Raw genomic sequence first — 26,699 nt, forward strand, 5'->3', positions numbered from 1 at the left:
GGAAGAGACGTTTAAAGGGGGATACGATCACCCTGTATTAATATATAAACGGTCCATATAGAGAACTCTCTTCCCCATTATTCACTTTGAGATCATTACAAAGAAAAAGAGGGCACTCTTTGCATCTGGAGGAAAAGAAGTTTAAGCTCTGGATAAGGAAGGGATTCTTCACTGTAAGGTCTGTGAAAAAATGTGGAATCAGCTCCCTCAGGAAGTAGTTTCAGCAACTACTATAGATTGCTTTAAGAAAAAGCTGGATGTTTTTCTAGAAGCACAGAATATAACTGGGTAATATGGCTTTAAAGTAAAAATACCAGTGACTGTTGATCCAGGGAACATCCGATTGCCTCATGGAATCAGGAAGGAATTTGTTTTCCCCTGTTGAAGCAAGTTGTACCAGGGTTTTGTTTTTTTGCCTTCCTCCGGACCAACTATGTCTTATAGGGTTTTATATCTGGAATATGTTTATTTCCCCAGTGTTTGAACTTGATGGACTTATGTCTTTTTTCAACCTAACCTACTATGTAACTATGTAACTATGGAGAGAGGGTGCAGCAACCAAAATGTGGTCTATTCTGGAAAAAAGTTGGTGCTGATGAGAAACGTGCGTATAATCACGCTTAAATGGGTGAAGTTCACGCCAGCAATCAACTAAAAAGGGTTGGGACAATAGAGCCCGCAATTGTGATGCATATTTGTTCCTAGGGGGATTGGGAGACGTTAAAAGAAGCTCTCTCTTTTCCAAGGATGAAATAAGTGCCACGTAGAATCACGGCACAATACAAGAGTGCCCTACCATGAGTTTCAACCACTTTCAATATTTTTCTAAAGAAGTGCATTTGATTAGAATTTGGTGCAAAATATGAAACTTAAGTGGGTAAAGTATCAAACAGACGCCCTTTTATAAGGAGGAATCTACCCTTATATTTTTGAGGTGGAAAGGGACTGTATAAATGGTAGGGTATGAGGAGTGGAAATACTTCGGTAAAGAGTTTTGGGAAAAATGCGTTTCTTGCAAGCAGATAATATCAGCCGGTTGGGAGCTAAAATATCTGAAGACCTTGGTCCTCTTCTGGGGGGTGTTATGCTCTTGTACATTAAGTGATAATAGATTTACCCTCATAATGGGAACTAGTAGAGGGGTTGCTCACAAACCGAAGTGCGAAGAACCGAAGAAAAGTACCTTACAGCCAGATCAGGAGGGATTGAGGAAAATGCAGGCAAGGGGGTAACACAAGACAAGACAAAAGACATTGAACAATGCAAAACGAAATTCAATTCTCAGAACAAAAAAGGAATATTGCAATAATAACCTAACACGGTGATCAGGTCTGCAAGCGCCTTCGCCACAGAACAAGCGGCCCAATGTGAGTAGTCGTGTCAACCACACGCAGTGAGATACCAGAGCGGCAAACAATTACAGACCCAACCGTACACAACTTCAGGTTTAGTAGTGACCTCAGGTTCCATACCTTGAGGACTGCAGCCCTAAATAGTTTAATAAAGCAGTAGGCACTGAAGTAAGGCACTGGGGTGAAAATTCCAAAGGTTTGGGAATATAAACAGGGCTACCCTTATTAAAGGTCCCTAAAAAACAGCAGTCAGCTTTTCGTGGAACATATATCTAAAACTTCAGATAATAATCAGCATTTTAAGAACCGGGCCATGGGCGGGTAGAAAAAACAACCAACAATATGGTGCAATGCAAATATAAAAACTTCAAAAAAATACATTATCATCTTAGAGGAGGTAAAAAAGTCTCAGTGAAGGCCAGAGTCTCACCCAATTCCTTCATCCAATTCCTTGGAGATCGACCTTGGTGGCATGATTCGGCAGTGATCCCCTTTAGCGGCAGAACATAGCTAGCAAACTTCCATTAGCCATCCCCAGTTATTACACTTTCATAAAATGTTATGGTCAGCTATATTGTCCTTAGTTTAATCAAGCCTTGCCACAAGACAGTAATAGATATTATGCTTTTCTAAAAGGGATCTGAAGCTAATGTGTCAGAAAAACACTACATTCCCACACCCCTTTTTGGTACAGTTTTAAGAAATGGGGGGATTTTGGTAACAGAGGAAGCTCAAACATTTTTTTGAAACTTTGGTCCAGATTGAGAGGTCCAAGCCTACCCAGTGAGCAAAAAAAAAATAGTTGATTTCTTTTGGCACTAACCTAAGAAGTCATAACATGGCTTGAGATCTGCAGAGCTTCAAATGGTGACAACAAAGTTACATCCAGGAGTTGACAGAGATGAACATGCAGATGGTGAGAAAATCTAGGCTTTTGCTGGGAACGTAACTATCCCTCCCAGAGGAGAGTCAGGGGTGACATCCCCCAGTAAGGACAGAAGAAATGGAAAGATACACCGCTAGTATAGAAGAATAGATATGAGAAATCATAACTTTGTTTTTACATAATGCTTTATTACACATTACATATTACTCTTACGTGACAAGATGATTTTACTTTCTGTATGGAAGAGAAAATGCACAGGGCAATATTAGAAGGAACCACAAGGAGCCACACAAATCAAAAAAAAAACTAATACAATGATACATTTTTTGGCAATATGTTATTATACTGTAAGAATTTAGAAATTTGCATTCATAGCATTGCTGCATTGTCACATAGACATAAAAAATAGACTATTTCTTAGCTTACAATTATTGTTCAGCCAATCTCAATACACTTTCTACCGTACTATATAGCCAGAGGATAACATCACTAGACCTTCAGACTAAAAAGTAATTAGAAAAGGGTAATTACCAATGCCCCTTGTAAGTTCATTGGACCTTTTTATTAATAAGCATGTGAAAAGTAAACATCAGTATATCACCCTAATTAAAAACAAACTTTAATGCCATTTCAAGATAAAAAGGAAAATTGTTGTCTTACCTATAATTTTGCATTCTTGTAAACCCCTCCTGATGGCACATAGCTGGGTTAGTTCTGCCCCTTGATCTTCATAGGACCACCTTCCCAAAGCTAATAAAGTAACACCCCTCTCCCCTGCAGGTGTTCTTTAACAAGCTTGCAACAGGAAAATGGAGGTACATGTGCTGTCAGGAGGAATATACAGCAAAAAGGAAAATTACGGTAAGTGTAACAACAATTTTCCATTTTCTGTCCCTCCTCCTGACAACACACAGCTTGGACATCACAAGCAATACCATAAAGGGTGGGAAGAAAACAAATAATGCTACAAACACAAAATTACTTTTTAGAAAAAGCCACTTGCCAAATGGAAGCCCCTAGGTGGGCTGAAGCTAAAACCTATAAAGCTAAATGAATGTTTGGAGACTTCCAGCTGGTTATTTAAAAAACACCGTATAAACCTCTGCAAAGGAAGCCTAGAAGGTTACCCCTAAACTAGTTGAATGTATCTCGACTTCCTGCATCAGAATCAAGTCTTCATCATGGTCGTGAGAACCTTCAAAAAACGAGAGTCTCTATGCTGAAGAATTACTTTAAAGTTGGAGTGATACACAAAATACACCTTTACCAAGTAAAGTCAATGATAGATGCAATTATATTTTCAGGAAGATGGGTGCAATATGGCTGTTTGCCAAGAGGGTGCAAAGCTTGCTTGTCATGGTAACAGCAGTCAAGAAAATCATCTTCCAAGTCCATTTTCTTACTGAGCAAACCTTGACTGGAAAAAGGGCTCCCCTAGAAAAGTCCTATGGTTTGACTTTACAGAAGCCTTCAGGTTCACTACTGCTTTGAAGAACTGCCACTGCAAAACATTTTCCACCCACTTAGTGGTTGTGGGGGCTGACACTTGGACCTAAATAAGTTGACTCCAACTTCTGTGTCCAAAGCGGAATGCAGAAAATTTTGGAACCTGTGTTGGTGGTGTTGGGTTAACTGAAAGAAAACCCTTAATTCTGCTATTCGAATAAAAACATATTCATGGCATCTACTTGTTTGTAAGCTCTTAGTAGCGTATCTTCCATCACAGAGAAAAGCCAGATGCTAGGAGCCTTTGCCTTTCAACAAGTAGGCATTTAGAGTTGGTCAGTTAGGGATAGAATGCTGCTCCCAGCCCTGGAAAAATTTGTCCTGGCAAGAAAGATTAGAAGAAAGAAGTCACCATCGTAAGAGTTAACTCCTTTCCCATTTCGGCCAATGGGAAATAATTACTATTGCTTTTCTTTGAATCCTTTCTTATTTTCAGTAGAATTCTTAAGATCAGTGCTACTGGTTCTAAAATGTAAACTAGGGAAAAATTCCACCTTTTTGTAAAGGGGTCATGTCACGGGCCAGTATTTGCTGGCACTTGAACTTAACTGTAGATGCCATCAGGTCTATCGACTTGAAAACTAAAAGGAGGTGCTCTCTGCCCAGAGACAGCTTGTGGTTGAGAAAATATCTATGCATATGATCAGTCAACAGATTTTCAGGCTGGTGGTTAGGAGACAGAAAAGTTGAGATGCTACTCTGCCCATGAAAAACAAAAAACATGACTGTGACTTGAGGTATGGGAGGTACTTGAGAAACAGACAATCTTCATTCCACTTTTTTCTGGCAATGTAGAAGATCTGTCCTGTTCACAGGTACCTTGACTCTCTGCTGATACTGTAGCAATGGGAAGACTTTCAAAACTTCTCAGGACTGCCCACAGTTTACCCGATTGGAGTGGACCACCATGCATTCTTGCATTCCATACAGTTAGGTTAGGCTTTCCCCCAAAGTTAGTCTTAGACTGTATTAAAAACATTTGACTATGGTAGGGATGTTAGATTGTGAGTTTTTTTGAGGGACAGTTAGTGACATTACTATGGACTTTATAAAGCCCCGCAAAATATGCCGTCGCTATAAAAATTTTGTGTAATTGTATTAAAATAATATTTTTTTTGCTGGGGGTGCCGAACTCTCTGATACTCTCGTTTGTGCCTTTTTGTAGGAAGGCAAAATCATTCTATATTTTACCGTAATTACTTTTATCCTCAAATATCTATTCCCTGCATTGGCTATAATTGACTCTGTCACAGTTGCAGAATTATCCTCTTGTGGCTCTCCAACTTGGTTTTGGATATTGTCAGCAAAAGAAGATTGTTCAAATAGTGACATAGGCTGCCACCCTGAACCTCAGCAAGGCTGACACTGTGACAAGCATTTTATTTAACATCCTTGGAACTGTGACTAGACTGAAGGGTGGACAGATGAACTGGATGTGTTTGAAAAATAGAAAACAGGAAGAATGTCTGGTGACATTCCACAATTGAGACAGGCCTGTAAGTTTCTGTTAGATCTATTGAAATCATCCAATGAGCCAGATAAACAACTGACAAAGTCATCTGCAATAATATCAAACAAAACCTCCTAGTGTAAACAAATTAATTTAAATCATTAAGGTCCAGAAATGACCTAAACCCATCAGATATCTTTTTACTGTGAATAGTTTGGAGTAGAATTCTCTTTCTTGCTCTCCCAATGAAAGCAGCACAACGCCTTGCCCCTTTCCTTGCACATAAGATAGCATTGCAAAGTAAGGGCATTGCATTTCTTTGAATCTCTTGTAACTGTTTTCTGAACGTACCAGGATCTTAGAGAGCCTGACAAAAAACTTTATCCGGTAACAACGTTACCTAACTGAAATCACCCAGGTGTCATCTCGTCTTTCAAAATGCTGGAAAACTTGGACAGCTTTGTTTCCATCTTCAATATCTGGACACATACACCATCAGAAGGCTTTATTTAGGCTCTTTTTTTGTTCTGATTAGGGAACCTAGGAATTGTTAGGTTCCCTTTACTGAGGGTCAAAGAACCTCTTTACAGGAAATCTCTTGCATCTCGAAAAGTCATGTAAGAGGGCTGAATGGAACAAAGAGCTACTGATGCCTATGACCCAACTTGGCAACTTGCCCCCTGTGATCCTCAATATATCTTCTTCAAAATAGGATTTTGGCAGCATACAGGATCTGTAAATTATCTACCCACCTCAACAAAGTGACACCAATCCTAATACTACTGCTGTCAACAACCAGACCTGTTGTGGTGTAGATTTGCTTCAAGTCTTCATTTAGACACTGCTCCAGGCTATCATAAATGATAAATAATTAAACTTTCCTTTTTTTAAAAAAAAAATATATTTTTTATTGAAGGCAAGATAAAGCAAAAGAAAAAAAACAATATTCATACACAGTATAAAACAGTACGTATACAACAACAGATGCATTCAAACAAAAAATGTACAAATAGTTCAATATCATCCAAGATGGAAAATAAGTAGTTTGTGTACAGTTACAAAGTATCTTTATCCTAGCCCTTACATTTTTATATTTTTATTTGACCATCAATATATTTTCATTAAACCATATCTACCCTACCTCCTGAGTAAATACAAATTAGTGGACATATAGAATTGTTTCCGTAGCAGCTGAAGTACAGATACACCTGTATACAAATGCTGATTCAGCTTGGTGCTCCTAAAACCCGTCGTTCATACCAGCCCGTATAGGAAAGAATTCAATACCATCATGTAAATGAGTCAAGGATAATGTATGTTATAAATAAGACATCCATGTGGCAAAGAATTTCTGTGGATGCATGTCAAGGTGTTGGGTAGCTTCAGTTTTAACTATCAATAATAAAGATTGTAGACAGTTGGCAAGCTGCATTACTGTTGGGGATGGGATTCCAGCCAGCGTTTCAATATACACCTTTTAGCTGCTAGCAATCAATGGTGTTCAAATTTGGATAAAACCGTAGTGGTTGATTGAGAGAACATTCCATGAAAAGCACCAAATGAGGCAACAATTGGTAAGTATTACCAATGACATGATTAATAAATCAGAAAACTGACTGCCAAAAAATATGTATAACTGGACAATCCCATAGCAAATGTTTTAGTGGAGTCGAGGGAAAAACACATTTAGAACAAGTGTCCAGTCTTTGAGTGGCCGGATGTGCACTGATTTCAAAATTAAAGGCATAGTATGCTCCATGAAAGATCCTAAATTGCATTTCACAAACTATATACTTTCTGACGGAAGCCCAGCTGTTTTTTAATAGTTCCAGTGTATCTGAATAGGAGCAGTGAAAATATTCGGCCCATCTAATCACAAACATCAATGAAGCTTCATTATCTGGTCAATTGTCCAATAACAGTGGATAAATGAAAGAAATTGAATGCTTAGACTCAGGCATACCCAAAATGTACTAATGGAGGAGCTAGGGACAATATAGGAACAGTGCCCAGCCATGTAAAAAAAGGCAGATTTCACCTGTAAATAGTATAAAAATGATGGTAAGGAAGAGCAAATTTAATGGGAAATATATATAAAAGGGTAGCAGGTGAATGGTGTCATCCAGTAAATCACCCAAACACACAAAAACTCACCTCTCCCAAAATTTATACACCTTATGTTGTGTGCCTTGCGGCAAACTAGGCATTGATCGTTAAGGTGTCCTAACAGTGGGACCCTGTTGATATTGGCAAAGTTTTTTAGTTTCCCGCCAGGCTAATAGGGTGTCCTGCAACAACAGACCAGTGCGTATGGCATGTGTGTTAAGCAGCCCCAATAAAGAACAGGGCGGTATTAAAAGCGATTTTAATTTAACCACTGTGTAAAAAGAAGTAATATGCCACCAATCCTTCACATAGCGTAATAAACAGCCCAGATTGTACTTTTGTATATCTGGAAATTGACACTGAGATTTTGTTTGTACCGTGATAACGTGGACTTAGCAATCTGGGGGGTCTTACCCTGCCACAAACCACAACCGTTGAGTTCTGACAAAATCTTGTTTATAAGCGGGTGTAATTTAATGTATACATATCTGGGACGTTTTGCGTAACTTGAGCTCCCAAATATGTAAAGGCATGTTTAAATACCGTTAGTCCTAACTGCTATATCATCATCTTTAACCCCAGAGATGGCGACGGTTGTAAACACTTCAACTCGCTTTTATTATAATTAATGCGGAACCCAGAAAATGAGCTAAAGAACTGAATATGTTGTATCACCTGAAGTAGATAATTCTGTGGGTCACTCAGAAACAATGTTATGTCACCCGCAAACATTGCCAACCTCACCTGCTTGTCCTGTATATGAATCCTGTATATAAATGTATCCTTTAAACACATTAAAATAATGGAAAGATCTCGCTGGGGGCTCTATGGCCAGATTAAATAAGAGTGGCGACAGCGGGCACCCCTGACACGTCCCTCTACCTAAAGAGAAAGTGTGTAAAAAGACTCCCACCACCTGTATTTGGGCTGATGGATTGGAATACATTGCTTTCATAAATTGTGCAAACAAACCAGTAAAACTAAATTTGTGAAGTACAGCATGTACCCATGGCCACACAATGCTGTCAAACGTCTTCTCCACGTCGAGTTCCAATGGAGCACCCGACGCAGAGGAGGGGCCAGACAACCTGTTATGTTTCAAAACTGCACAAAACCAGCTTGGGCGGGACTCACCAATTTCAGTAAAAGTGATGCCAAATGTTCAGCCAAAATTTTAGATAAAAGTTTAACATCCACATTCAGAAGTGAAATTGGTTGATATGAACCAGGGTCTAACAAATCTTTATCCTTTTTTGGTAACACCTTAATGTATGCTAAATGCCCAGAAGGCAAATATGAGGACATTGCAAACATGTCATTGTACAACTTCGTCAATGCAGTAACCTGGTCAACAAGAATCTTGTAGAGAATTTAGAATTTAAGCCCATGCATAAATGTACTTGGCCCTTTGCATAGACAAAGGTAATTCCCAAACGCTCTCTTAACACTGTATTACCTTGGATTGTAATTACATTTTTTAAAATTTGCTAGCCCATGTTTGGATAATTCTGGGCGACTAACACTGCAGAAGTTTGGGTTGTCAATTGGGTGTCAGTACTATGTATTTTACTAACTGTTCACAAAAACACACCCATAAATGCTCTCTGTAATATGTCACAGTAGTTTTGTGATAATTTCTCATTAAAGCTTTTATTATATTCTTTGGAGTGAACTTATCTAATAATAATTACAAAATATTTTTTTCAAAATAGGTGCCTCCAAAAAGTCAGATGGATGGGTTGGCCTTGGTTGTTGTGAGTTAGCAATAGCAGCAGAGTGCCGACGAGCTTGCAAACAGGTCAGACCTCTTTTTACCTATTTGTATTTGTATAATTTTTATATGCATGATAGACACACCATATTAAACATAACTAGGTAAGAAGACAAAAGATACCACAAAGAGTGGATTTCATGTGGGAGTTTAAGGGACACATATCCTCAAAGTAGTGACCAAAACAATCTTGTGTTGATTAAAAAATGTATATATTTTAAATACAATGCTATTTAATCCATAAAAACATATCAATTTTTACAAGTTACTACCCTATAAAACATTCTTAGTATATCTCCATAGGTTGTTCTAATTGAGATCCTAGTACAATCATCAATTCACATTTGTATATAGATGAACACCAAACTTGCACGTTTTAATCAACGTGTTTCTTTAGTGGCAATTACATGGTGCGCATAGGCCAAGTACTATAATAAAAACACATAAATATGTGTATGTCAGTAAATTCAGTATAATTATATGGTTTAATCTTAGACAAACAGGTAAGTAGGTTTGTACAATAACATACTTTTTTGCATGGAACAATATCAAAGTATCACAACCAATGACTTCTTTACTTCAACCCTAGATAAGGGAGGTCCATAGGACCATAATAATATACCCAACAGTGGTGTTATAGGAGTCAGGCCTAGACTGTTGTGGTTTTTTAAATACAGGTCAGTTGGTAGACACCTTGAAAGCACTATTAAAATTATGCTAGTTTCTGTGCTAGACATAGTCAGAAATCATATATTTATCATGTCGGTTCAAATACATCTCATGTAGTACATATTAGGTCTTTCAGGATGGTATTGAATATTTGATAGGTATACATTTTATATATATCTATGTACCAATATCAGATAATATTAAACATTTTAAAATACATTTTCAGCAAAACAGAACTACAGTATGTCATAATATTTACAACATATTTAAATGTGTATCTTCCAATCATACAGATCTAAACCTTATTCATGATTTTGTCCACATATTGATACTATGTCATACTGATATCTACATCCTGATACTACGGTTGTACCACATGTTTAATAGCAATTGTTTTGTTTCTTTCTTAGTGATTGTTGAGCTAAGGAGATAGCTAGTAAGTGTCACATATGTATGTTTATGTATTTTTTACAAAAAAGGTTTGAGGCATCGTTCAGACCTGGGGGAGTCTGAGGATTTAAAAAGTATATACAGCGGGTTTCTTTTTGCAAAAGGATTTTGTCTATGTCTCCCCCCCTCGGTTTGGGGGGACTCTTTCCAATTAGTAGATATTGATAGTGTAGATGTGTTCATAGAATTGTTTTTAGATTGCTCTCTTGGTCTTGCCGACATAGTAGCATCCACATTTACATAAAATAAGGTAAATGACTTCTGTAGAGAAGCAGTAAACATACTGTTGCAATTTGTGTTTGTCACGCTTGGAGAGACAGGGCCACTAGGGGGCACTATGGCTTGTATGGAGGTGGTATGAGCCCTAAGAAGGGCCAAGGCACAGAGTCGTAACCAGGACACAAAGCAGTAACCAGGTCTTGTCCAGAGCCTCTGATGGTAAGGATGTTGCGTCACTGGTTACTGCCAGATTGCGGTCCTTGGGCACACCAAGGTGGGCAATATGAAGCACGGTAGCAAATCACAAAGCAGAAGAATAGTTGAGGAAGGCCTGGGTCCAGGCAGGCAGCAAGCAAGAGAGATCAGGTCACACGCCAGGGGTCAATTACCAGGGATCCAAGGGACAGACACCAGTGACACGGGCCACTGTGGACCCAGGGAACACAGGAGACACTGCAAGCAACAGGAGGCACAGGTAACACAGGAATATCCACAGACAGACAGGAACACTGTAACAGCGCAGGGTAGTTGGCTGGAAACCAGCAGACTGGATAACGAGGGGTTAACACAGGGGCTGGATAGAGGAAACACTGAATTAGCCAACAGGTGTTCCGGAACAAGCTCAACAGAACTAAGGGCTTGGTACCAATGGAGACACATAGCATGAACACACAAGTTCTGTGTCTGAGCTAGCTAAATATCCAGGGATGGTAAAGAGGATATTTCCTGATTGGCCAGCGAAGCTGATAAAGCTTGCTAGTGTAGGCACGCCCAGAGTCAGAACTGCCTGCATATGCAGGAGAGACGCATCTGCGCTTTAGCAAGGAAGAGGTAAGTGTGACAGTGTTGATTGTTATTGGGAAGTTTGGTGGTTCTGTGTTCTGTTATCCACTTACATTGTGAACAATTGCCACATCTATATGTCCCCGCAACAGTTTTGGAAGAGTCCATGATTGAGTTGTCCCCAAAATGACTGGAGACCAAAGAGTCTTTTAATGATAGGGATTTTCTATATGTTATAAGCAGATGGCGATGCAGGAATTTGGAGGTACTGGGGTCCTCAGTTAGGGTATGCCAGTGTTTAGATAATAATCTATTTATTTCTTTGTGTTGTCTCTTATAGGTGGTAATAATTTTAACTGGTTCAACTGATGATCCAGGTGTGTTTTGAAAAATTAGGTTTTGGTGGTCTAATGATTTTGCTTTCTGGTAGGCTTTTTTAAGTATACTTTTGCTATAGCCTCTCAGAAGTAGACGCTCCTTTAGAGCTTTAGAAACTTGTTCAAAGTAATTTTCATCAGTGCAATTGCGCTTCAGGATGCTTTTTTTGAGCGATCCAGGATGTGCGCTGGCCGCGTGTAGAATTGCATTCCCAGCGGTTTCTTTCCTATATAGAATGGTACTGATCTGTCCCTTCTGAGTGGATCTGATATGTGTCTAAAAATGGGACTTGTTTGTCACTATATTGCATTCAAATGAAGATGTCATCAATATACCTCCTCCACATGCGTATATATTAATGATAAATTTCTAATTTTTGGTTGGAGAAGGTCTCCTTTCCAGTTGCCCAAGTACATATTGGCAAAGAACATCTTGTGCCAATTGCTACCTCTTGGATTTGGAGGTACTATTTATTTTTCAATGTGAAAACATTCCTTGTAAGTATGTAGTCAAGTAGGGATAAAATTTTTTAATTGAACATTGTATTCTGGGGATATTGTTTGTGTAGGTGTTTGCTAATGATCTCAAATCCTTTCTGAAGGGGGATACCACAGTATAATGCCTCCACATCAATTGTTACCAGTAAGCAGTTTAGAGGAATACAAAGGTTAAACGTGAACTTGAAACGTTCTATCGTATCCTTAAGGTATAAGTTATTAATTAATGGCCTCAGATATATATCGACCAGTTCGCTAGCATTGGAGGCAATTGAGCCTATTCCCGAAATAATAGGACGGCCTAAAGCGATTTTTACATCCTTGTGTACGTTTGGGAGCAAGTAAAAGGTGGGAGTTACGGGGTGTTGGATATTTAAATAATCTTTCATTTTTTGGTCTATCATTCCTTGTTGGAAGGCATTTTTGACTATTGAGTAATATTCAGAATTGAAGGAATTGAGAAAGGTCCCTTCATTTTCCCTATACCACTCATGATTATGAAGGATTTTAAAACAAATTTGCTCATAGTGATTTCTATCTAATACTATTATATTACCTACTTTATTCTAAGATTTGATTATTATGTTTTTGTTTTGTCTTTTGTTTGTCACAGCTGAACAGAGATTGGGATGCATGTTTTTTGAGGATTCCATTCCTCTTGTTTCTAATTCTTTGATTGTTTTGGTAATTAAATTTGTGAATGTCACAATGTGTGGATATTGTGTCATAGGAGGAAAAAATGTAGATTTTGGTTTCCGTGTTGGTATAGAGGTTGTGTTAGTGGTTCCTCGAGATGATAAAGGATCTGATATCATAGGGTTTTCTATTTTTTCCTTTTCCTCCAGGAAATGGTTGGTACAGGGTTTTGAATGTCTTAAATTCATGGGTATTGAAGGTCTCAAATTCTGGTAGGGGTATGAACTTCGAATGGGATTCAGATTTATCAAACATAACTTTGGGTGCAAGGTTTCTAGCAAAGACATTTATATCTTTAACTAGTTCAGATTTGTCCACATTTGAGAAGGGACCAAAAGATATGCCCAATTTTAGCAATTTTTTTTCATTCATTGAAAGGATATATGAAGATAATTTTATGTTTTTTAGTTCTTGTTTTTCATGGGCAATTTGAGGAGGGTTGGTGGGGGGGTGGGGGGTGTAGGTCTAAAAAAGACTTCTGGGTTTTTGGTCTAGCTCCTGTCTTTGAGGTGATCATGGGGGGAGTGGGAAGGGGGAGGAAAACAGGTGAAAGCGTGGGGGGATGTGTGGATGGGGGTATGGGTACTGGACTGTCCAGAGGTGAAAAATCCTCATCTAGAGTGGTTTTATGTATGGTGAGTGTAGATATATAAGGGTTAAGGTGGGGTGAGAGGATGTGGGAATGCTGATAGGTTGAGATTGTGATGGAATGTCTGGAGATGTGATGGAAGGTCTGCGTTTGGAATATTCTGCGTGAATTGGACTTGGGTTGCTTTGTTGGAATTTTTTTCCTTGTTGGGTGTGGAATGTTTGAATGATTGAGTTATGGGGAATGTGTGGTTTGTTGTTTAGGGTGTTGGGTGGGGGTGGTGCGGATTTGGGGGGGTTGAAAGGTCCGTGGATGTAGTTGGAGGAGTGGTGCCTTTGGTGCTGAGAGTCCCATTTGTATGCTTTGTGCTTGGTAAATGCCCATTTATTTGTTAATAATTTCGCCATATTAAGAATATAGATGTAATGGTGATGTATCATGTCATTGTAAATAATCCTAGTAAATATAGTAATATCTTAATTGATTGTCAATGATATCAGTATCACAACATATATACATATATAAATGAAAATGTGCTACACACAATATAGGCAACTGTCTTTTGTGATCAATCAGAACCCTTTCAAACTTTTTGTCTACCCCATATAGGTAAAAATACTGTGATTGTTCCAAGCAAAAAGTATTTCATTGAATATTACCTACTTACCTGTTTGTCTAAGAACAAATCATTATATAATTATACTGAATTTACTGACATAAACATATTTATATGTTTTTATTATAGTACTTGGCTTATGTAATAATCCCTGAAGAAACGGCTACATGTCCGTGAAACGCATTGAGTACAAGTTTGGTGTTTATTTATATACAAATGGGAATTGATGCTTGTACTGGGATCTCAATTGGAACAACCTATGCGGATATACTATAAATGTTTTATGTGGTTGTAACTTGTCAAAATGTATATGTTTTTTGGATTAAATACCATTGTAGTTAAAATATATTGTTTTTAATGCCTTGTGTTATCTTTTGTCTTCTTGTTAAATATATGGGATGTGGCACTAATATGGCTAATGGGGAAAAACCTTAATAAATATAACTAGGTAGCATGTTTGTGGTCTGTGTATTTAGAGTGACCATTGCCTACTAAGTACTGATTTCAATAAGTATTTTTAAATGTCAAAACGGTACATTTAAAAATACTTTCTCACCCGAGCCTGCCCCCAGCCGCACGCTCGCACGTCCCATACCCAGCCGGCATTTGCTCCCACTGTCTTTACCTCCCCAACGTTCACACGCCAGGGATGCAGAAGCCGGGCGGGCATCGCCAGGCAACCCAGATGCAAGGTGGGCATCGCCAGGAGACACAGATGCCAGGCATCGCTGAAGGATGCTGCGGGCACATGGGGACCAGGAAAGCTTTAAAACTCCTTTACAATTCCACCGCTTTTGGTACTGAAAATTAACCCCGAGCCACACTCGGGAATACCGCCCCGAGAGGTTAACAGGCAACTTTTCAAATACTGCGATATTAGTGTTGAAGGTGCAGTTTTACACAGGAAGACTTTCCTACCTTCGGTTATTTCTTTCCGATAGGGTGTCCTTAAGATTAAAGGGGTCACTGTTAAAATAGGGCAAAAACTGCTGCATACCTTATAATATTTCATCATGGAATTGAATCTTTTTATTGTGTGCATAGTTGTGACCTCATAAATTAATCTCTCTGCTGCCAAAAACAGTTTTACCTTTCAGTATTTAGGATCATCATTGGATACCGTACATTTTATTAGTTGACTTTTTCTATGTTGTAGCCTTTGCATATGGACATCAATTGTAGTGAATGTCAGGCTGGGTTTACTTACATCTTTGTGCTGCACCACAGAACATGCCAGTGACATGTGTTCTGCACTTCGGGGCCATTCATTCCTTTTATGTGTATGTGCCTTGTTAACTTGCTTTGCATTGCAATACAACACAATTGTATGCACTGTACATTCGAATAATTGGGTTGTCTGAACTTACAATAGCGCATCTATCCAGCCATGCTTTCACAGCTTCATAGATGTAAACTTGACCACAAGAGTTTAGTTAGTCATTTTAGTGTTAAAAAGGTTCTCCATAAATCATGAGTTTAGCCAAAATGTGATCTACAGAGGACTGAATTAAATTATGTATTAAACAGATCATATCTGATACATACTATAGGCACAAAACATAGGCCATATTGTACATGCCAAAAATGGCAGACGTAGATATAACATTTTATCTTAGGAAAATAGAAAATTGATAAAATATATACTTTTTTTACTATTTATAGATTTATACAAAGACAGCAACTTTAATCTTGTATTTCTTCAATCAGAGATTGCATTTCAACAGTTTCTGTATATTTAAAATATGACAGAGATGTACTTTTTCAGTTTTCAGAAAATGTGAGCTTCTCTTTTTATTTTTTTATTTAGGCATCGTCAACAAATGACATTTTAAAAAGCTGCAAGAAACAACATGAGGTATGATAATTAATGAAATGATTACCGCTAATAATTTTTATTTTCAGTTATAAGCAAGGGACTAAAAAATCAGATCCATTTATTTGCCAATACATAGGCAGTAAATTGTGTATTAAAAAAATATTTAATAATATACACAGATATAGACAAATGTCAGTATGTTATTGAAAATAGTTCAAACATTTTTTTAATTAAAAAAGAAACATCCTGAAAATAGCCTAGTGTCGGCATGTGTTCTCAGAGGGGTTCCAATGCCACTTTGTGGAATCCACCCACTAGGCACTTCAATACTCTGCTTTGATTAGGAGTAGTAATATGTGGGAATCTTATAACAGAAAAGGCATGTCAGTGATTGGGTGATGTTTGTCTGCTTTGGAGCTGATTTTGTCGTGACCGAGCCATGACAATATAGCACCTGTGTTAACGTCCCTCTGAAAAAAAAAATTTTTAAACTGGGTTTTGCTGGCATAGGATCCACGGAGTGGGGTCTTTGGTGATTTTAGTGTCTCCCTTGAAAGCAGTTTACCCCTAGCCTCTTTTTTTTGCTTTAATTTACCTTGCGACCTTTTCAGTCCCTGGGCACTCTACTAGACTATATGCTGTGATGGGACGCATGTGTGAATTTGGTAGATTTGCATTCCCTTACACCAGGATCCTGAGTTTGGCCTCCTTTGTTTATGGATGGTGATAACCCCATCTTTACTTGGTCCTTGAAACAGACGTCCTGGAGGATCCAGGTCATCAGACTCAATTATCAGCCTTGCTTACCAGACGATATCTTGAGGCCAACATTACTTGGTTGGAGGTGCCTCACCAGGCAGTCCTTCTAGTAACTCAACATGAGACACCCTGAACAGCCCAGAAAGTAAAAACCAAAACTGTGGAAATGACAAACCTGAATATGGGGGCTGGGCAACTTAAAAGGATTAGATTTTTGTCATCATTGGCAATTAATCTCTTGGCAATTATTATGGGAGGACTATCAGAGTAGGTCACAAACATTTTACATATATTCCCATGGACAGTTTGCCCACATCCTGATGGCTTCGAAGTTCAGGATCATTCTGAGTGCCCTGACTCCTAGGTTCTGTGGCATTAATAAAGTGAGTGAGGCTCCCAACTAAAAGTGAATTAACGCACTAGGTGGTCACATTGTGGACCAGGAAGCGAAATGTTGAGGGCAGCTGACTTGGAGAAGTTAATCTTAAAGTTTGAGAGGAAGCCGTACTCTTCTAAGGCATTGAGTAAAGAAATGGTTATTTTTTATCCCAAACCCTATATAATTTAGAAAGATGTTAAACAGTAAAGGTCCCAACACTGAACCCTGGGGTACACCAATAATACCCTAAGACCATTCAAAGTATGAATCATTAATAACAACTCTCTGAATGCGGTCTTTAATGCCAGTTCTCTATCCATTTACAGATTGACTTTTCTAAAACTATTGACCCTAACTTGCATATTAGCCGTCTGTGGGGTACTGTTTCAAATGCTTTAGCAATGTCCTAGTACACTATATCAACTGCTATTCCACTACCTATTGTCTACCTGTTTACTTACTTCCTCATAAGACAACTTATGTCTTTCTTGAAGCCATGCTGACTATCACTCATAATGGTATTTTCTAGCAGAAACTCCTCTATGAGGTTCTTTATCAAACTCTCTACGACCTTTCCAACTATGGATGTTAAACGAACGGGTCTGTAGTTACCTGGTAATAACTCTGCTTCATTTTTGAAGATAGGAACCACATTGGCCAATCCATTGGTACCTTGCCAGTGAGTAAAGAGTCTCTAAAAATTAGAAACAATGGCTTTGAAATAACTAAGTTCAGCTTTGAGGACACGTTAATGTAATCAGTCAGGACCTGGTACTTTGTCAACCCTAATTTTGCCCAACTGTTTCTCTATCATATCAATTTTGAGCCATTGTGACTCATTAGGGTTAGGGCTTTAAGGTAGTGACATTGCTTTTATGAATTTGGACTTGAGCTCTACCATTTACCTTTGTGTACACAGAGCCAAAAAAAATGTTTAGTATATCTGCCTTTTCTTTATCCCCAGTTACCAACCCAGAGACATCCTTTAAGGGGCCTACATGCTCAGATCTGATTTTTATGCTATTAATATATTTTAAAAAATTGGGGTTTGCCTTACTTTCCTTACTTTACATTTTTTGTTTTATTCTTTATAGGTTTCAAATGATGAAGGTGATCCTTCATTTTTATATTTTTGTAATGCCTTTTTCTTGTTCCTTATGGCTTTTTTAACATCAGCTGTGTGCCACATAGGTTTTAATTTTAGCCTCTTAAAATGATTACCCACTGGAATATACTTTTCAGTCTGCTTTTGTAGAACAGACTTGAAACATTCCCATTTCTGTTCTGTGTTCATTGAGGACAATATTGTCTCCCAGTTCAAGTCACAGAAAGCGGGCCTAATAATGGAAAATTTGCTCTCTTAAAATGAATTTTTTTTATCTTTCCTGTTTTTGCTTCCTGTTTACAACTTACATTAAATGAAATCATATTATGGTCACTGCTACCCAGATTCTCTTTTATATGCACATTTGTTAAAAGCTCTAGTTGTTCTAGTTGAGGGTTCTATAAACTGTACCATAAAATTATCTTGTATTAAATTCACAAATTTCCTTCTTTTGCTGTTCCTGTAGTGCCATTTCTCCAGTCAATGTCAGGGTAGTTGAAATCTCCCATGATTAAAACACTTCCACTTTTTGCTGCTTTTTCTATCTGTGCTGTTAGTTGATTCTCTATTTCTTCCTTAGTACTGGGGGCCCTATAGCAGACTCCATTATTAAATTGTGTGTTATTCCACCCCACATTCAATTTCACACATAATGCCTCAACCTCATTGCTTGTTCCATCTGCAATTTATTCTTTCACATTCACTTTGAGATCACTTCTCACATACAGACAGACACCACCACCCTTTCGTTTGACTCTGTCTTTATGAAAGAAAGTATAACCTGATATATTGACAGCCCAGTCGTGAGGAACAAAGCCAAGATTCATCAATGCCAACTAAGTCATAATGCTCTTCACTCATTAAGGCTTCCAACTCCCCTATTTTGTTTGCCAGACTTCTAGCATTGGTGAACAGGCTCTTTAAATCATTGCTGCATTTACCAACATTGTTTGCCAAATCCTTTTGTTTTTCAGTACAACTAGTACTACACAATCCAATGTTTCTTTGGAACATGGGAAGCTCCATACATTTGTCTACAACCCTCCCCCCAACAATCCCCAATCCACCCTCCACTAGTGTCTGACCCCTGACTAACCTTTCTGCCACCTTATTTAACTGTCCCACCCCCTCTGTCCTAGTTTCATTTAGGTGCACACCATCCCTGGCATACAGGTTGTACCCCAATGAAACGTCTGCCTACTGCTCTATGAACCTAAACCCTTCCCTTTTGCACCAGGACTTAAGCCATGCGCATCTTGAGTTGCCACCACTGGGTCTGCCACCTGCACTTCCTCACATTACTTTGCAAATATGTTGGGTGCTCAAACACATTGCTGGCCTTCCTTTTATGGGTGCCTCTACCACTCCCTTTAAATATAGTAACCCAACTCCCTACATGTTCATCCTATTTAACCTCTCCACCCTCCACATCTAAGCCATTAACTACCTGCTCAGTGAGCAGGAGACCCCTCTCAAGGTGATCCAGTGATTTCAGTGTTGCAGTGCACTTCTCCAGCTCTCCAATGCGAGATACCAGAAGGGGCGTCTTGCTCACATCTGTCACAGCGATATTCACCTAGGAGCTGTTGCTCCATTTGTGCATACATATGGCAGACTTTGCACTGAACAAAACCATCTTGCTACCACTTATTTTCCCAGTTACAATGTTTGTTTACAAGGAGTTAAAAAAGCTTACTTACAGTTTGTGGTTACTATAAGGATTTAACTCCTTTTGTTTTTAAACTCCACTTAATTCCAAACCACTTGTTTCACCAGCCAAGACTGAGCAAGCTCAAGGTGATTTTCCCAGGAACTTAAATCACCTGTGAAACCTTGACCACTCCCCTAAGAGGTCAGCAAGTAAAAAAGAAAAAAAAATTATTTAAAACAAAACTGACAGTCAGTTATGCGGACATATCCCACTAGTCAAACAGACACAACTCCCAAATGCACAATATCAGAAAACTGTTTTCTAACTCCACTTGACTCCAAGCCACTTGTTTCACCAGCTAAGTGTGAGCAAAAAAGTGATTGAAAGTGATTGTGAATGTTGTACAGCATGTCCCCTTCTCCGCCTTCATAGGCCGAGATAAAATTGTGGCATTTTACCTTGGTTGGCCAAAACTGTGCCACAAGTGTGGAGAGAAGGCATTTTTCTGCTGTGTGTGAGGTTTAAAAATAATTTTGTGTCTGGCCGGATTGCCTTGCAAAGGATTGTAATATCAAAATGTTCACCTTATGGTCAGGACCATTTCAATGCAAAATGCCCAGAGGCTACACATAACCTGGCCCTTGAGGTTGTGGAAGATTTGCTGCGATCGGATATTGTGATGTGATGTGAGAGATGTGGTGAATTACCCCTGTGTGTCTGAAGACATTTCTGCTGAGGGCAGTGTGATTGGAATTGTTGCTTGCCCTTCTGTTTCAGTTAGTGTGCCCCGCTCTCTTTCAGTCTGTGTGTCTGCTGTTCCTGAGACGCAGAGTTTGGGGAGGACTTCAGGAAGCCAGTGCAGATGCTCAAAACATTGGGTAGAAGGTTGGGGCAGGTGAAAAAAGATAAGGTTGCAAGGGTGAGGTGGAGGGTAAGGTTGTTGGTGAGGGGAGTGTGGCACAGAAAAATAGCTATGAAGCAATGTCCAATCGGGAGATGGAAACAATAGAGGAAAGAGGGGATCCATCTTTAAAACGGTCAAGTTTATCAGGTAGTTTGTGTAGAAGCTACTCCAGTCATCCTGATGGCAGTGCTTGCTACATTGAAGATGGCGACCATTAATTTCAACCAGCATCAGATCCATAAGCGCTTATGACATGACCTTATTTTTGCTCAGTAAGCTTGATGTTGACATTTTATTTTTGCTGCAGACCCGGCTCAGTTCTCTGGCTGGTATCCATCTGGAAAAAAAAGGCTTCTAGTCTCTTGTTGCTGAGCCTTACAGTGGAGTTGCGGGTCTTTTTAAAACCGATAAGGTAACTTGTCAGCAAAATTTTGAAGTAGAAATGGGGTGATGTGAGGTTATAGATGCCTTGGTGAAGGGGCAGGACCTGTGCTTTATAAACATATGTGAGCCTTAGACCTGGTTGGGACAGGAAATTCTTTAACAACAAGGTTAAGCATTTTCTTTTTACTTGTGCACGTTGTTGGAAGATAAGAGTGTTAGTCATTCCTTTGAGGATTTCTTTCAGACACAGGTATCAGTCCTGAACCTGTTTAGCAGTAAGTCTGAGTGGTGGAAGCAGGATAGGAGGCTTTTAATATTTTCCCCAGTTTTCCAATCACACAAAAAAGGCTTAAGCCTGCGCAGGAAAGAGATGCCTGCACTTAAGAGAGGAAGAGGTAAGTGTGACACTCTCTTCTGAATAGGTAGGCCAAATTCTGCTTTACCAGGTTCATCCTGTTACCGCAAAGCATCTGGAAGGAGCAGTTGTATATCCTGGTGTACAAGGAAGCTGGCAAACAATAGACAAAGCTGACATACAAGATTATCCGAAACAGGTATGTTTTGATCAGATCAGCCCTGTCTCTGTATGATATTCTCCACTTCTTCCACTTTACCATCTTGCCATTTGCAATTCTGAGCTTACTTTCCCAATTTAGTAGGGTATAATCACATGGCCCAAATAAATTTCGCAAAAGTTTGACTTCCTACTGAGATTCCGGGAAGGCATCCAGGATGTTACCTTCCTTACCCATTCAGAAAATGTCACGCGTGTCACAGTTGATCTTGACCTGCTCAGTCTCTGAGACTATCCCCTTTGTCTCATCTGTCCCCGAGATAATCAAAGATGTATCATTGGCATCGGCAACTACTCTCAAAGGGAGCTTATCAGCAATGTCCAAAAGCTTGGATCTAACAGGAAGGGCTTCCGGCTTCTGTTGTTCTGAGTCTGAAAGTAATGAAGCAATGACAGATCCCAGCGGAGGACATTAAAAAAGCCCTCTAGAAAAAATTCTGTGGAGGCAGGTTTTGTCTTCATTCATTCACCTTAAGGTATTGCCCAAGAACAATTTTGAGAGAGAGGACGAAATAAAATTAATATGGAAAGGATTCCTATGAAGTTTAGGGACCCCACTTGGCTCGTCTTTCATGGTATCAGCACCAGCCCTCAAGAGAGAGTGTGTGCTTGAGATCAGAATGCAGAGATACAGAAGAGACCATGAAGCACTTTCTGCCCCAACTCCCCTTCAGTGTAGAAGTTTACAAAAGGGTGGGGAGAGCTCTAGGTATTCCCTGTCTTAGTCACATGAGTTATGCAGTGTGGGTATATGGAGCATTCTGGTCTGATATTACACTTGGAATGCACAGTGTCAGTTATGCATAAAGAAAAAAAATCCTTCCTGTCAAGGTGGTGGTGAACAATATTCTGCACGTGTTGGAAAAATTTGAGGATGGCAAGGGGGGCCTGGATAAGGGCATGGAGGAACATCAGGTCTTTTATGGTGTACTTTTCTTCTCAGATTGAGTAATTTTCTTTTGATTTTTGAAAATAGGCTACATACATAGTGAAGAATATGTGCTGCTTGGCCTTGCTTAGTATAATATAGGCATTTATGTGAACATATTGTTGCTTGAAATTAGGGTATATTTATATTTGAGTTTGGCATAATGTCTAATATTTAATTATTTTTTATGTATATATTGTAAATATAATGTATATTATGTGATTGCAAGATCTTTTATTAAAACAAAATGTACAATCCAAGGTAGGGGATGTAGCACACAGTAGGAGGGGGGATAGCATTGGGCCAAAAAAGTCAGATCATTATGCTTTTTTTGAGAGGAGGCAAAGGTGCACATGGTTATTTGGATGCTCAATGCAGCTTCCGTAAACAGTTTGCTGTCTCCATAAAGTAAAATAGAAACTACTTGTAAATGCCTAAAAGCAAGTTTACATACTATTTTTCACATATTTTCAAGAATTGCCTTTATTACCCTATACAGGTAGTCCCCGGGTTACATACGACATAGGGACTGTAGGTTTGTTCTTAAGTCGAATTTGTATGTAGGTCGGAACTGGTACATTATTTTAAAAAAATCAAATAGGGCAGATGTTTGTTTCAACATATTATTAGGCAACGTGGTGTCAAATACTGTATTAAATCCTCACTGTGAGGTAATCACAAACAAAGCAAAAAAAAAAAAACATTATGGAGCCTAGACTTTCATTAACTTGTGGAGCAAGCTGTGCTTTGATATGCAAAAAGAAACAACTGCAGAGTTTGTCTTGGTCATTAAAGAGTTACAAGAGCTTGCAGAACAGCAAAAGACTTATCTGCAAGTCATGCAAACCGCCCCTCCCCCCATCAAGCTTCTGTCTTGCACATGCAACAGGGAAGCCCCCCCCTGTGCTTATCTAGGAGTCATCCGTATATTGGATCTTAATAAATCGGGGACTACCTGTATATAGAAAACACATACAAAATGTTGATGCACTGATACTTTACTCCTGAGCAGCTTTACACCGTATACTCAACATACCTGTCACAAAGCGGGATGGTGTACCCTCACTGTCACCAGTCTGATTGGCTTAGAGATGCATGGGCCACAGAGCCTAACTAACAGCCTGGTCTTCTTTGGAGCCTCCACAGGGGAGAATGTTGCACTGCGGGCTGTTTCCAGGTTGTGGTTCCTGTGCACACAAAGGCTAATAACTGCTGATAGGCAGGAACAAAGTGTGAAACAGGAGCGTGGTCAGTCAAACCAGAGGTCAGGGCAGGTGGCAAACAGGAGTAGTTGGGCAGAGCCACAGGTAAGGGCAGGCATCAATAGTAGTCAACCAAAGCCGAGGTCAGTATACCATATTTTTAGAAACAGAGCCAAGGGTAGGTTGAATGGTAATCACATGACCAGCAGATAAGTAAATCCACTGTCAGAGGGAGTTCTGGAGCAGAGGCAGCTCAGGTGGTGTTCACACTTCTCCCAGCAGATAGAATGCTTCTGCAGAATATTCTGTTTCACTGGGGTAAAAGCTCTCAGGGGATCATATGACTTAGACCAAGTGACCAGCATACAGGATCCCTAAACAGGGCTGCTGTAGGCTGCAGAGGAATGTGAGGTGGGTGACACAAAAGTACAGATCCCCTGGTCCTGTGGAGATCAGTGACACCCTCCCATGGAACAAGATTTATATAAACACATACAAGACATTGACATTGGGCTTATGGAGTTACTGCTACGCATAAACGATTTGATCCGAATGGGACCAGTATTGTTCTGCAAATACTTTAAAGGAAATGTGATTAAAGTACTGATTTGAGAATGTCAAGCAAGTGTACAAACCAACCCTACTGTCTATATTTAGTTAAAACTCTTTTCTCCTTATCTGTTTGTTATGTTTTGTCCTCCCTGTTCCTTTCTTTTTTCTTTTTTCTCTCCTTCTCTCCTCTCCTTCTATACCCTCTCCTTCTACCCTTCTGATCATTCTTATGAGAAAGGTTCCCAGACTAGAGACAGAGTTTCTGCTTGTTACCTAAGAGTGTGTGAATAGGAGTATGGTGTATTGTTACAAAACTGAGAGGGTTACACAACTGAACAAAAACATACGATAGCAACTTTAGAAATGCTAATGTTACTTCAACAAATTAAAAGCCTCTGCACTGTTGGAATTGCTGTTTATAAAGAATGTTTCTATACAAACATACTATCCTGTTGATAATGTTGTATAGAACTGACCTCTGAAGCCTTGGCTTTGTTTGTGCAAATGTTTTCTCTCTTTATCCTAAAATGTTTTTTTTTTTGGGTTTCTGTTTTTGTAGTTATGATTAAACCTTTCAATAAAAATTACCTTAAAATTGTTTAACTTGAGCCAGACATTTGGGATAGCCTTTCACAAGCTTCAGTCAGACCTACTGATTTATAGGCCTCATACATATCATACATGCTTTTTCATTAGGTATGCAGGGAGTCATTGTCCATTTGGAAATCCCATTTGTGACAGGGCTTTAACTTGTGACGGGTGAGCTCTTAAGATGTTGCTGCAATATACAGTATCTATATAACACAGGTCAACATGTCATTTTCATCAGATATAATTGTATATGGGCTTTTTAGTATTTTTAATGCGGATTTCAAATCTGTGTTCAGTTTCTCTAGCATGTCTAGTTTTTGTGATGCAGCTAAATATATATTGTGTTAAATTCTTACATTTTACAACATTTAACAACAGTTTTCTTTTTTTAAGGTTAGAGACCGCACTAACTGCGATTGATTTCAAATTGCCTTTATTGCCAGACAGTTTATGTTATGTGTGTGGTTCATTCACGACAAAAGCACAATGTCTCCAAATTACCACAGAACTTAAAAAGATAAACAAATTATATTTTGGCTGTCTGCTTGGTGACTAGGATAAATCTTGGGCTCCACATGTCACCTGTACCAGTTGTTCCAACAGACTGCGTGACTGGCTAAAACAGTGTAAAGCAGCAACACCATTTGCAATCCTAATGGTGTGGAGAGAATCGCGAGACTATGTAATCGACTGCTATTTTTGCTGCATCAACAAAAGTGGATTCTCAGGTAAAACTAAGCACAAAATTGTATATCCCAGCCTCGATTCTGCAATTTGGCCTCTTCCCCAGAGATCTTTACACAAGCAGAGCTGAATGATCTCTTTTGTGATCTAAATCGCTCCAAAGACAAAGCAGAACTTCTTGCTTCAAGGCTTAAACAGAAGCACTTGCTTGCAAAGGGTGTAACTGTAACTCACTACAGAAAACAAAATCATAACTTGACAACTTTCTTCACTAGTAATGGCTCACTGTGCTACTGTCATGATATAAATGCACTATTTAACAGTTTGTCACAAGAGCATGTTCCATCTGAATGGCGTATCTTCATTGATTCCTCTAAAAGAAGCTTGAAAGCAGTCTTACTGCATAATGGTAATTCCAAGCCAAGTTCACTGATTTCCCATTCCATTAACCTAAAGGAGTCCTATGACAACATGAGGTTACTACTTGAAGCAATCCAGTATAAAACACGCCAGTGGAACATCTGTGGGGATCTAAAGGTCATTGGCTTGCTGATGGGAATGCAAGGAGGATTCACAAAATATTGCTCAAGCGTGATTGGCTATGTGGAAGGCACACATTGCTTTCTTTTTCTTATCAGCTTCCTCTACCCAAATTTTAGCTATTTCCTAGCCATCATTCTTCAATTTACTTTCATCATCTCCACCACTTTCCTTAATTCTTTTCACCAATTCCCTACATTGTTTTGGATGTAAACAGCCTGAAAAATTATATTTCTTTCTCCAAAGGGCACAGTACTTTACCCAACTGGGATTTTGCCTATACATGGAACATTCATCATCAGTTGGTTTATATTTTTTCTCCTTGCTATTCTTCAATCCCATGTGCACTATTTTATGTGTTCCCCGGTATCCTCACTCGACCCGGTTCAGTGGGGGACTATCACACAGAAAGTCTACTTGTCACACAGACAGTTCCCTTGTCAGACGGTACCCAAGATAGATTCACTTTACTCCCCCGTCCGACAAACCGATTCACACAGAATCGAAATGACTCACACAGAATCAATACCAATGACTCACACAGAATCAATACCAATGACTCACACAGAATCAATACCAATGACTCACACAGAATCAATGGGTCAACTTCCCCCACATCCAGAACATCAATAAATACAGAAGAAATCAATTACTTACAATTT

The 26,699-nt window shown here is 39.1% G+C and overlaps 1 protein-coding gene across 3 annotated transcripts in view; it reads left to right on the top strand.

Annotated features, from left to right (window-relative positions):
* Positions 1 to 26,699, top strand: part of RECK (reversion inducing cysteine rich protein with kazal motifs) — a 205,584-nt gene that overhangs the window by 62,831 nt on the left and 116,054 nt on the right. For all 3 annotated transcript variants that reach the window (XM_072411954.1, XM_072411955.1, XM_072411953.1), the window contains exons 5-6: positions 9,013 to 9,098; positions 15,776 to 15,823. In XM_072411954.1, coding sequence (XP_072268055.1) covers positions 9,013 to 9,098; positions 15,776 to 15,823 — 134 coding nt within the window. The remainder of the gene's footprint in view (positions 1 to 9,012; positions 9,099 to 15,775; positions 15,824 to 26,699) is intronic.

Source organism: Pyxicephalus adspersus, chromosome 5 (assembly GCF_032062135.1).
Source record: "Pyxicephalus adspersus chromosome 5, UCB_Pads_2.0, whole genome shotgun sequence".
In the NCBI taxonomy this organism is placed as follows: Eukaryota; Metazoa; Chordata; class Amphibia; order Anura; family Pyxicephalidae; genus Pyxicephalus; species Pyxicephalus adspersus.